This window comes from Labrus bergylta, chromosome 6, assembly GCF_963930695.1.
Source record: "Labrus bergylta chromosome 6, fLabBer1.1, whole genome shotgun sequence".
Lineage (NCBI taxonomy): Eukaryota > Metazoa > Chordata > Actinopteri > Labriformes > Labridae > Labrus > Labrus bergylta.
In genome coordinates this window covers 30,983,383-30,996,240 of record NC_089200.1, presented here as the reverse complement: position 1 = coordinate 30,996,240, position 12,858 = coordinate 30,983,383, and the positions used below count along the sequence as shown (strand labels likewise).

General features: G+C 39.3%; 1 protein-coding gene across 1 annotated transcript; it reads right to left on the bottom strand.

The window, feature by feature from the left end:
* Positions 1-1,397: 1,397 nt before the first annotated feature.
* Positions 1,398-12,394, bottom strand: tmem165 (transmembrane protein 165). The gene is made up of 6 exons (XM_020643785.3): positions 12,063-12,394; positions 10,502-10,727; positions 10,235-10,410; positions 8,216-8,398; positions 7,894-7,999; positions 1,398-4,048 (listed from the first exon to the last, which is right to left on the bottom strand). Exons 1-6 carry the CDS (start codon positions 12,210-12,212, stop codon positions 3,978-3,980), a joined length of 912 nt encoding a protein of 303 aa, XP_020499441.1. The 5' UTR covers positions 12,213-12,394; the 3' UTR covers positions 1,398-3,977.
* Between the last annotated feature and the right edge of the window lie 464 nt (positions 12,395-12,858).

The following is a 12,858-nucleotide window of genomic DNA, read 5'->3' as shown; positions in this document are numbered from 1 at the left end:
TCCATGTGGTGTGTGAGTGGTTTTTGTTCACATGGAGGCCGATCAGACGAGTTCTTCATCTGCAGTCTGATCATCTCTTCATTCTTTAAACGAGGATCTGGGTCAGCAGAGTGAGGAGAGCAGCTCTCCTCTGAACAACTTCATCTCCACAGCAGGAGGCACTTTTGGATTTCACCTTTGTAACATTTCAATAAAGAAAAAAAGCATCTTCTGTCAAACTAGGAACAATGAGGTGATAATAATCTATCTGCAGATACAGGTGAGCCTCCTACACCATCTGATCAGATTCACCGTCAGACGATATCAAACCCACAGATCAGCCTGTTTATCATCTCTGAAGAGACGGGAGGAAGTCTGCTGAAACACATTATCAACCTCTGCTGAGATATTACAATAAAAAGTAGTGTTATCTTCAAAACCTGCCGTCTTAATTGTAATTAATAGTTTTTATTGATTAATCCAAGACTTTCTTTATTGATATGCTGGTCTTCATTGCAGAACATTTCTTTAAATAATTGTAAAATATTATTTTGACAGTGTTATAAAACAGGAGAGAAAAGCAGCAAATCTGTTTTAGAAGCTGCAATCAGCAAGTACTAAAAAGACGATCATGGATAATTCAACTTCAATTCAATGTAGCGGCCATCTTATTCTGAGTTGACATGTTGCCTCAGTGGTCAATTAGATCAGCTTAGCTTTTTAATAACAACACCTGCAACTAATAATTCTGTGATGTGAAAAGTGTTGAAGGCCTCCTGAAATGTCTTTTTGTCCTCAAACTAAAAGGTAGAAAGTTTAAGTTTAAAAAAGAGAAACCAGATATAATATTTAAAGGTGAGATGATTTTCTCTTAACATGACTAAAACCAATCAAAAGATTATTTACCGTCTGAATCAATGGTCAGTTAATCATTTCAGAACAATAAACAAAGTCATTAGTTACGCTGTTTCGAGTTTCAATGTGTTTCTGTTTCTTTTTTCTCGTTTGCTGCCACCTGCCGGTCAGTTTTAGATCACACCTAAATTAACTATATTCAGGTCAATAGTTCAGAAAAGCAAATGTTTACTTCCCCCTCATAATTCAGAGATGATTTACAAAATGTAAATCATGACCTGTAAGCAGGATTTTAAGACACAAACATTTTGAAAAAAAAAACGTAATTCTTAACTTTCTCCAAAATCAAAAGAATCAAACTTACCAGACTACCAGATGAATAATGGTTTTATATTTGTTCGAATTTCATAAATATACACCAAAATTAAAGAGAAAATAAATATGATAAATATTATCTTTTAAATGTTTTGTCATAATGGTGTTCACTTTTGTTCTATTGTTACCTTTATTCTTTTGCCTCCTGAGCTGAAGACGATAGAAATCATTCATTGAGAAATCAGACGACACATGAAACATTTTTATTGAGTGTTTGAGATTTATATACACACGTCAGCCCACCTGTATCACAAACAGAAATATTTCACAGTTGAGAAGAGTCCGTCAAATATTGACAATCACCTATAAAAATATTTGCTGTCTTGTTTGTAGTGACCTCCCCTCCCTCTGTCTGAGTCTACAGTACATTAAAACAGAAAGACATTGAGCTAAATAAATAGACACCACTTTAAATAAAAAGTGAAACGTGGGCGTGGACTACACCGCTGTGTTCAGGTCTCACCGTAACTACAAACACAGCTGGCTAAAGGAGTGACGCATATTCATGCTGTACGTTTGTCTTAAAGGATCAATCACTGGACTTCTTTCCGTCTTTTGTTCAGTACCTGTTGTAGTGTTTTGTGATTTTGTGTTTCAGCAGCAGAGAGGAGTCAAACTCAGAGTTAACCTGAGGACGTGTACTGGCCTTTATTCTGTCTGATTTATGATTGATTTGAAATACTGGCAGCAGGATCAGGATATGAGAAGTACCCCGATCAATAAAATCCACTTAACAAAATGAGCTTTTTAAGAGGTGCTGGTGAGTTTTTAATGAAGGGTAGTATTTGGAATCTGGACTCTATTTTTAGATATCTTGGGTGTCTGAATGACAAATTCTTCAAAATAAAAGCCCATCCCAATTAAAGGCCCAGTCCCCCTTTACTAACCTGGTGTAGCTGCATGTTTCTCAATTAGATCGCACTTTGCATTAAGTGTTGATTCATTTTCAGAGTTTCAATGTGGAGAAAAAAAAGATGAATTTCAACATGTGTCCAAGAAAGACAGAATGATGCTCTTATGTGTGCCAGCTGTGCAGCAGGTTGTTTTACTGTCTTAAAAAGATCAATCTAATTTTTGATTTGTAACTTGATTTGTTTATATCCTAACATTGTGCACAGTGAACTTTTCTTTCTGGTGCTAATCTACTGTTTTAATGGTACTTCCCATCTTTGATGTGCACGAGGTTTGCTTGAAAAGAACATTAACACCTGTCTTGTACTGATGTCGGTCCCAAATAGGGGGCAGGGTCATTTAACAGACTTAAGTAAATTAAAGCCCAGACTATTAATTGAGGTTTTATGGTAAACAAAAAGCTTAAGATCTGCTCCTCCTGTAGAGCTGGAACTCTAATCAAAGCACATCCACGATAAGTTGTTGTGTTGCTCCCTGACAGGCTCACACCGTTAATGTCTGACAACATTACACAAAGGATCCCTACAGAGATAGACCTTCATGTTTTTTTAACCATAAATAGAAGTTTGCTCTCTTCAAAGTCACCAAACTCTTTTGACAGGAACAGTCATTTGACCTCACATGATTTCACTTTGCAGAACACAAGAGTTTGTGGTCTTCTGCTGCCATGTAGCGTGTATATATATATTTTTGTTGTTGTGTGTTATCATGCCTTACAACAGATGTTGGTTCTGAACTACCAATTTATAAAACTCTAACGTAAAACAATGACACAAACAACCAGAAGCAGCAGGAGACCAGCTAGTCTCCCCTCAAGGTTAAATCACTGACTTTGTAAATAGGGTCTGGTGGCTTTGAGGAGTGTGATGTAAGCAGTATTTCTGCTTTTAAAAAAGGTTCTTCCTCTTTAAAAGAAGGAAGACATCCTTTCTTTAACACATATAATAACCTCATGAGCCTGTCAGTGACTAAAAACAAGATCACACATCAGAAAACGTGTGTTGCTGAAGAAACCTACGAGAGCACTTGATAAACTGAAAAACTCATTTAGCTAAATGTGTTAAATAGGACCAGGTTTATAAATATTTGATTCCTTTTGTAGGTTATGGTGTTGCTATTTGCTCAGCGTTCACACACACACATATTCAAAACAGGAATCTGTACTTGGAGGTATTCTAGTGGTTCATGTCTAAAAACACTGCTCTATGTGCTTCTTCTTCTGTCCTCAGTTTGTCCCTCACATTATAATTTGGTTTTACATTATGGGGGGAAACTGGCAGCTCATTCTGAGGTGTCTCTTCGGTCCATAGTCACCAGGCCTCAGGGGGAGCCAGACAAAACTCAACATTTAAAAACAAAGACAGAGGGTTGAAGTGATGAAACAGGCTCATTGTCTGACTGAGAGAGAGAGGGGAGTACTGCACGTCGGGGCCAACTGAAGCTTCTGGAGACGAGTGGGAGGGCGGAGTTCAGTAACAATCAAACACCTTGTGACGAGGTGAAGAGGACACGGCTCCTTTAAGAGCTACATCCCTCTTTTTCTCTCCTCACTAGCCTCTGTAACTCAACATTTTCTTCTCAGGGTTTCTTAGTGTATCCCACTAAATAAAACATTACAAAGTTTTCATTCAAAAAACTACACCTCCCATGAGTCTTTGGTGTGTACTGCAGGTTAAGACTGTCAGGAGTGAGTGGTCTTTCAAACCTCTGAAGAAGAAAATGACTCTGGGTTTAGAGGCTTGTGAGGAGACGAGGACACTTAAAGAATCAAATCTAAAGTCTCTCTACAGCGACGTCAGCACATTTGACATTTTTTTTTTTATGTACAGAGAAAACCTGAAAAGTCTTTCGTCCAATTAGGCTTCTGGCTTGATGAAGAGCGCAGACAAGGCGAACGCCAGGAAGACAATGCCCCCGATGATTGTGACTGTGGAGGAAAAAACAAAATCCTTTCAGAACAGTTCAGAAACAACCATCGATTCTTTGCTACTGAGCAACTTAACATGTGTACAACTGAACACTCATCACTGAGCAGGTTTTCTAATCAGGAAGAGGAGCACCATGCATATTTGTTTGTTTGTTTGTTTGTTTGTTGTGAGTTTGTGGACGAGCTGGACTAAAGTCCTTTATATTTATCTTAAACGTCCTCCATCAAATGTTCATGTTGGGCTGCTTGGACGAGAACTGTTCCAAAAATTAAACACCATCATTCTGCTGGTTTATATGAAAACATCAAGAACAAACCTGAAACTCGCTTTCTTCATAATATATATCCATGTGTTCAATTATAGTGATGGCTGCAAAATTAGTCCGGCCCACTTGAGGTCTCATTTAAACAAATCTGACCCCCGACCCAGTAGGACTTTGACACCCTTGCACCTTATTATCTTTTTTATTTTTTTTTTATTTTAAAGATTTATTTTGGGCTTTTCGTGCCTTTAATGTAGAGAGAGGACAGTGGACAGAGTTGGAAACCAGGGAGAGAGAGCGGGGAATGACATGTGGAAAGGGGCCACAGGTGGAAGTGAACCCGGGCCTACCGCTTGAGACGAGAGTCTCAACACATGGGACGTGCGCCCTAACCATTGCGCCCCTTTTGCACCTTGTTCTTGTTTAAAAATCATTCACATTATATGAAAGTTATGGAGAGTGATAAAAAGGTGACGCAATGAAAAATTTGGGTGCACCTAAATTTTGTCCTGGTGCACCTAAAAAAAAAAAAAAAGTTAGGCGCACTAGTGCAACCAATGCAAAAAGTTAGTCTGGATCCCTGAAGGTGTAAAGTCATCTTTTGGTAAAAAGAATGGTTACAAACTGGGATAATGTTCTGGTAGCTTTGTTGAAATCATGGATTTACAGAGGGGACTCTTTGTGTTTTATTTTCTCTCATGTATTTTTCATCTTGTTTCTTCTTCTTCATGAATATAAAACTTCAACTGTTGTTTTCTTCTGTTTGTTGTTTATATTTGTACGTCATGTTACTGTCAGTACGGACTTGTGTAATTTACTGCCTGTACTTAAAAAAAATACAACAACAAAAAAGAGCCTGAATGCTCTTTTTTTTTTTTAGAATAGAAAATACTTGATGATCAGACACTTGAAATTCAACATAATTAACATGAAAACAGACTAAATACAGAGGCCCAGTGGTTAGTGTGCGAGCTCCATATAAGGAGTCTGAAGTCCTTCAAGTGGGCGGCCCGGGTTTCAAATCTGTCTTGTGGCTCCTTTCCCACATGTCTTACCCCCAATTTCTGACTCTCCACTGTCCTGTCTCTAAGATAAAGGCATTAAAAGCCCAAAAATAAATCTTAAAAACAAACCAAACAGACTAATTAGCGCTGCATAAAAGAAAAACACCCACTTTATAAAAGTGAATATCAAAGCGGTGATTAACAGCAGTACAGAGCACTTTATCTTTCTGTCTTATCTTTATTTCATGTAGTCTTAAGGAGGAGTGTCTTGTTATGAATGAATCACATTTTATCTTTCAATAAAGATGAAATATTGAATGATGTTGTGTTTTGAAACACATTACACAACTACACAAAATCTAATGAAGAGTTTCCAAACAGACTAAAAATAGTGCTGGGCTCTTTCTGTAGCTGTCAGTGTTGAACTTCTGCTTTCTTCAGTTTTTCAACCAGCTGACAGACCACAGCTGACTATCCCAGCTGACTTTGCAACAAGCTGATTGGCTGCTGAATAAACATGCCTCACTTTCTAAAACCAGCTACCAGAGTGTCAGACGATGCCGTCAGCATCTCAGCAGCTTGAGAGCTTCAAACTACTGAAACTTTTCCCCCCGCAGAGTTAAGAGGGTTTCTTGGAGCTGCAGATCTTCAGTCACAGCTTTAGTCGACTTACAGCGCTGCCTGTTTGACTTTGGCTGTGTGAGAATGTCGGTGTGTGTTTGTGGACAATAAATTCTATATTCATGATCAAATTAGAAGTTTATATATTTTACACTGCCTGGCCAAAAAAAAAAAGTTGCCACCTAGATTTAACTAAGCAAATAGGTAAGAGCCTCCCATTGGATAATAACTGCATGGGCGATTAGCTTTCAGCTGGCAACAAGTTATTTAACCCCAAGTGATGCAATGAGTAGCTTCTCATTTCTTAAACCACCATGTTGAAAGACCCATCCTGTGGTCGTGGAAAAGATGTTAGTCTGTTTTGGTCAAATCATTGGCTTACATCAAGCAGAGAAAACATCTAAGGAGATTACAGAAACTACTAAAATTGGGTTAAAAACTGTCCAACACATTATTAAAAACTAGAAGGAAGATTTACCCTGAGTGATCAGGGTAAGAAGAGAGGCAGATGAAGTGATGCACCCATCATGCCTGTGGGGGCAGTGCTATGATCTGGGGTTGCTGCAGTTGGTCAGGTTCAGCAACATTATTTGCCCAAAGAATGAGGTCGGCTGACTACCTGAATATACTGAATGACCAGGTTATTCCATCAATGGATTTTTTTCTTCCCTGATGGCACGGGCATATTCCAAGATGACAATGCCAGGATTCATCGGGCTCAAATTGTGAAAGAGTGGTTCAGGGACATCATTCAGGGACATCATTTTCACACATGGATTGGCCACCACAGAGTCCAGACCTTAACCCCATTGAGAATCTTTGGGATGTGCTGGAGAAGACTTTGCGTAGTGGTCTGACTCTCCCATCATCAATACAAGATCTTGGTGAAAAATGAATGCAACACTGGACGGAAAAATCTTGTGACATTAGTGTGACACTAAAGGCAGTCCAACAAAATTTTAGAGAGGGTGACCTTTTTTTTGGGCCAGGCAGTGTATATTACATATTAGATAAGACCGTTAGCTTCGACAAAGCTTTTTAATTGGTTCAAAATTAGTTGACGCCACTGAGTGCAGGATGAGTGATCAACATCAAAAATACTTTGATAATGCTTCATTGAAATATATTTGGCAGATACATGAACATTTAACACACTACCTGGGACTTTAATATTGCCAAATGATTAATCAACAAATATATATATTTTGCACATCCTCAAACTGAAGAGTTACTTTGTCTCTCTTTAAATTAAACTCCTAGGAAAGAAAAACCTATTTCAATTCAGACAGGTTTTCAGATAAGAACCGATGGGTGCCCCAGCCGTGCTACTCATCCGGGGTGCAGCTGGAGCAGAAACAAGACGACCAGTTTCACGCTCACTCAGGTTCACTATGAAGCTTCAGTGTGAGACGCGTTGTTCACTCAAATATCTGATATACATTTAACTTGATCTGAACATATCTGGAGAGTGAACTGGATTACTCTAATCTTCAGTGTTTTCAGGTAACTTAATGTATATAACATGCCCATGATTAGATTTTCTATATGCTGTGATGTGTATTTGTGTTGTGTAAATTATTCACAGATTTTTTATTCTTATTAACATTTCCTATACTTCCTCATGCTGAAATTCTGTATGAGAGCAAATGAAAACCCTGTATTCCCCCCCAGGGGTAAAATAATGATTTATGACTCTGTTTTAATACAAGTTTTGTTTGCCTCTTCAGACTATTATTCTTATGAACTAAATGAGGTGAATCATATCAAAATGAAGTCTAGAAACTCCTCTCCATTTACAAAGACATCAAAAACAGGTTGAACTGTGTTTTAAAGTTGCATCCAGCTTCTTCAACAGACATGATTAGAGTTAAATACTAAATTTAAGCGGGACTGGGACTGTACATATGGATAAAGCATGAACAGCAAAAAAAGAAAGAAAAGACATTTTGAATCTCACCTGTTCTGACAGATATTTTCTGTGCGATCATTCTTCCTCCTATAACAGCCAACCCTGTGCACAAACAGTGTCCAAGTGTACCGCCCACTGCCACTCCAAAAGGATTCTGGGAGATTAAAAAGGAACGTCTTTCATGTTGATGTTGTAGAAACTTAAACATCTACTCTCCTGAATATTTACTCATCAGTGTTTCAACAGAGAGAGCGCTGTTTCCAGTTTGTGGTGTGGATCTCTGTCCCACTGACAATCCCAACCTGACAATCCTGACACACAAATACTATGCCTGGAAGGTGTGTGTGCCTTACAACAAAACATGACTAACCTCCCGAGCTGCCAGAATAATGGTGGTGAGCTGTGAGCGGTCGCCCCACTCTGCGAGGAAGGTGAGTGTGAGCGCCTGGATGAAGATGGGCGAGATGAAGCTAAACCACTTCTTCTGGGGGGCCCCGGCCCCTGAGCCGGACTCCACGTCGGGGGCCCCGTTTATCAGCTTTGTCCGCTGGAGCTGCAAAACAAAAGCAGAAGATGGTGGGATTTTACAAAAAAAAAAACAGTTTTTACTCCTATATTGCAATCCTTTTATAATAGATCACTCAATTTGCAAGAAAATCAACCAGAGTGTGTTTCAGCAACGTCACAGCAGATCAGTCAGTCAGGATAAAAAAAAAAAAAAAAAGATTTCCTATTAGTAACTTAAGTCTTGTTCACACCTGCACAAAAAAGTTTTTGGGGTAAGCTGCATGTGTGAATGCAAAAAGCCAAATGTTTCCCTCTGACTTTATCCAGAGATTCTCCTCCCAGGATCTAGGATATTTTTCCACATGAAGTCTGTTTCTATCAAACTACACATAGCACAGGGGTGTAGGTAGCCTAGTAATGAACGCGCGTGCCCCATGAACGTAGGCTATATTCCTCTACGTGGACAACCTGTGGCTCCTTCCCCACACTCCCCCCTCTCTCTGTCACTGATGTCTGACTCTATATAAAAGGGATGAAAACCCCCAACAAAAGGAATTTGGAATATATTCTACAAGAGCTGTGGGTTATGAACCCCCGTCCTCCCAGGGTCGACCGGGTGATATAAAAAGGTTCACATCTTATTAAACATATTTTGGATTAAGAGTGGAGAAAACCGGATCATGCATAACTTTGGATTCATTAGTTTCACATCTAAATCCTCAAGCTGAGACATGAAATAAATGTTGAGTAATTCTCTCTGGCATGTGAAAATGCCACATTTTCTTGTCCTGAGAAAGAGCAACATCATGACTCAGCTTTCCTTGTGATGAAATGATGTAAACGTTTTTCGCCAGTGAGAAGGGGAAACGCTGAAGACTGGGTAAGAGAGAGAGCCCAACAATATTAATGTTATTAACACTGATGACAAACTTCGCTTTCTTTGTAGATTAGGATAAATAAATAAGGACAGTGCATCGAACTACAGAAAAAGAAACAACAGTAAGTCTGTCGTTCTTTTTTTGCCTGTATGCCAGGTTCATGTGGGAGTGCACGCCCACTTTTAACTAGAAAACATTTTGAGCTTCCGGTAGGAAGAGCCGGTCTTATGCAAAAGAGAAATCCCAAGAGTGGGACTGAGGGGCAGCATTAAAAATAAACTCCTGTAACCCTCAAACACGAGGAAATTAGTGACTAAAATACTGTGACATCACCTAAACGGAGCTCAGTGTAAGTTCAGACAGGAAGACTGGTTATATTCTTTCACTAATTCATTCATCCTTTCACTTCAACCTAAACTACTTCCTCTGTCTACCTGCTCTGGTGATCAGCTGATTATGGGTGTTTATTCTTTAAGTAATTAACCAACCAGATTCAGGCACAACCTCTCTCAACCAATCATCCTGCTGCTGCCAAATGTTAAAACAGTTCTCTGTCTTCCACAGTCATTCTGTCTTTTCAGTTCAACCACTGCAACTCACCACCGCCCCAGAGACCTCCATTCCAGGTCAGCAGAGTCCAGATTCAGGCTCTGAAGCCCACTCCTCTTCACAGCCTCCATTCCTCTTCACCACCACCAGGGTCTAGACTCCATAGGGGGGTATCCTATCCTGCTGTTGGCCTCATTACCCCTCCGAGTACATGAAGTCTAATCCCCCAAAGACGTTTAATTCTAAATTGTTCAATAAATAATTGTTCATTCTCAAATAAGTCTCTCCTGATTGAAATCACATTGGCATTTGTAGTAGCTCGGCTTGCAGCCAAGTCGTTGCATATTACGTTCTTGACACTAGATATAACCAGAGATCGCTTTAACTGTTCATGTAGAGGCCTCTGGGTAAGGTAGTTTGTCTCCTGAGGAAAAGTGTGTAGAAAGTTGTCTCACCTCTTCATCTTTCTTCTTGATCTCAGCCTGCACCTCCTCCAGCTCCTCCTGGCCTTCGTCTGGACTCATCTTCAGCCCCTCCCTCAGCATCCGTATGCCAAAGATGGCGAACAGGGCAGTCGACACATAGTATGTGTAGATTCTGGGGATGATGGTGGTGGCATAGCCAAACAGCACTGTCAGGAGAAAACATCAATAACTTCTTTAATTATTCAAAATAAAGGAGGAAATAACTTAACACTACAGTGAGTATCCAGGTGTACTGACCAGAGAGACAAGTCATGAGTCCCAGTGCCAGCATCGCTCCCGCCAGCACGGTGAGCCGGTTGTAACGCATGGCCATGATGGCTGCGATGAAGAAAGTTTTGTCTCCGAGCTCAGAGACGATGATGACAGAGATGGAGGCCACAAAGGCGTGAATGAAACCCAGGTTTCCTTTGCTGGAGTCATTTTCAGGGACTGCTGGGCCCACTGGGTGGGGAGTCGTGGCTTTCTGCAACAAGAAACAGTCATCACACAGTGAGCGACAGTCAGTGGAGGACTAGAGGTGTGTAGACCCAGAACAAGGTGGTCTTAAGACCCAACCCAGTCTATGGCTATGATCATGAACTCTTACATGCTTATAAATGTTGACCAACTTCTCATAGTAAAATGCTAATTAAAACTGTTTAAAACTAAATGAAAAAAACAATGTTATAAACCTTATAAAAACTACAATAAGCAGCCATAACTGACTCATATTTCAACATTTGAAAAACATGATTAATTTAACATTATTTTAAGTTTCTGCCCCTACATTTCTTAAGATACCTTAATGTGTACAAATCCCATTTTTAATATGTGATCTTTCGCATGTTGTGTTGTTTATGATCATGTTTTTTTTATTGTTGTGGTTTTCCCATTTTAGGTTACGTTGTCTTTTAATGCTTTTTTGGCTGCTACCTTGGCCAGGTCTCTCTACTAAGAGAAGTTTAATCTCAATGGGATTTCCTTTTTAAATAAAGGTTAAAAAAAAAAAAGTCATCGATCCTGTGGGTGCTTCAGTGTAATGTGACTTAGGGGTATTTACAGCGTATATTCTTAGTATTACTGTCCATAAAGTATCATAACTATTTGTTATGATCCTCAACATAATTTGGCCCTTTCAGATAACAATGAGTTTTGGGAACTTAGCAGAATGTTAACATCATTTCCCAGGACATTTTGCCCTTTCTCTTCTTTTCCATGTGTTTTCATGAAAATATTGGTCAAGTATTTTCCAGGTTTTGCAGGTTTATGGGAACCCTGTTATTTTCATTATTATTATTTGTATCATCATATTGCAACAGGTGTTGATATCGTTTGATTACAACAAGAATCATATCGAAGTAAAATATTCTGGCACTGTGTATCTATACAACCTCAAAATGAGTGTTACCTATATCTATAAGAAAAATGGGATATTTGTTAGAGAATTGCAATTAAATAATTATATTCATCCATAAACGGACTTTTATCTCATTTCTTTGTAGAGTTTTGGAAAATTGTAGAATAAAAGGTGAAAACAAATCGTATCCTGAAATAACTCAATGTTATGCGTGACGTGGGTTGACTGTATCGTTACATCCTTTTTATATCTTATCTGAATATTCAAATATTAGCTCTTCCAGCTATCTTTAACCATTTACAGACTTTACAGCCTTCACCCGGAACACGATGTTAAATGTGTCTCAGGTAGCATGTAGTGGCTAGCTCGGGTTAGCTACGAAGCAGCGTTATCACCGGTGTCGAGAGCTGCCCTCCTATCGACGACATTAGACGATATAATTAGTTATAATAAGTGTGTTACCTCTGCTGGTGGTTGCTCTTGAACAGGTTTATCCTCCTCTGGAGTTGCAGTAACTCCGACAGACAACAACAACAGCAGGGCGAGAGACAACAAGAGGCACATCACATTTCTACCAGCCCGTCCGTCTCCTCCGCTCCCACAGAGAGGCATAGCTGCTCACAAAACACTTTTTTAAACACACTCAGCGAGTTTATTTCCCTCCAGATTATCACTTTATATCATCAGCAACAGAACTGGATAACCTCATATTAGCAGCATGCACAATTTGAGGGACTCCTCGGCAATACCACACGTCACGATCAAACTGACCGAACTCATTCAGAGCGGAAGTTAGAATCTTGCTGCCGGGTTCTGAACCAGACGAAAGACCTGATTGGACCATAAAAGGAGTGACGTGTTGTCGTACGCTGACGTAGCGTACAGGGCAGCTCAGTCATTGGACAATTTACTTGTCGGTACATATCTACTTCAGGAGCATTCACGTGATATCGGAAAAATAGGAAAAGGGGTTGTCCGAATGAAAACTTTTTTTTCAAATCGGAAGAACATCGACGAAACTCCATGGAAAATTTTGTAACCGCCTTTCACGAGTTGAAATGGGGACGAAAAATAAAACGTTGACTTTATCCGAAAACTGTTTAATCAATTCACGTAATTTGAACTAAATTCATGATTGATTAATTATCAAATGTCACATTGCATAGGGGAGTAAGTAACTATTATTTTCTAAAATTATTTTCTAGAGTCACATATTTAACTTCTGAAATATTATACAATATAATACACATTGTTCTTG

What these genes read in the sequence shown, in the direction of transcription:
- tmem165 (XM_020643785.3), bottom strand. Translation starts at nt 12,212, where the DNA reads ATGCCTCTCTGTGGGAGCGGAGGAGACGGACGGGCTGGTAGAAATGTG. An exon ending in AAGAGCAACCACCAGCAGAG is followed by an intron (nt 10,728 to 12,062) that starts GTAACACACTTA and finishes TTCTTGTTGCAG; the next exon opens with AAAGCCACGACTCCCCACCC. An exon ending in TTATTCTGGCAGCTCGGGAG is followed by an intron (nt 8,000 to 8,215) that starts GTTAGTCATGTT and finishes TTAATCTCCCAG; the next exon opens with AATCCTTTTGGAGTGGCAGT.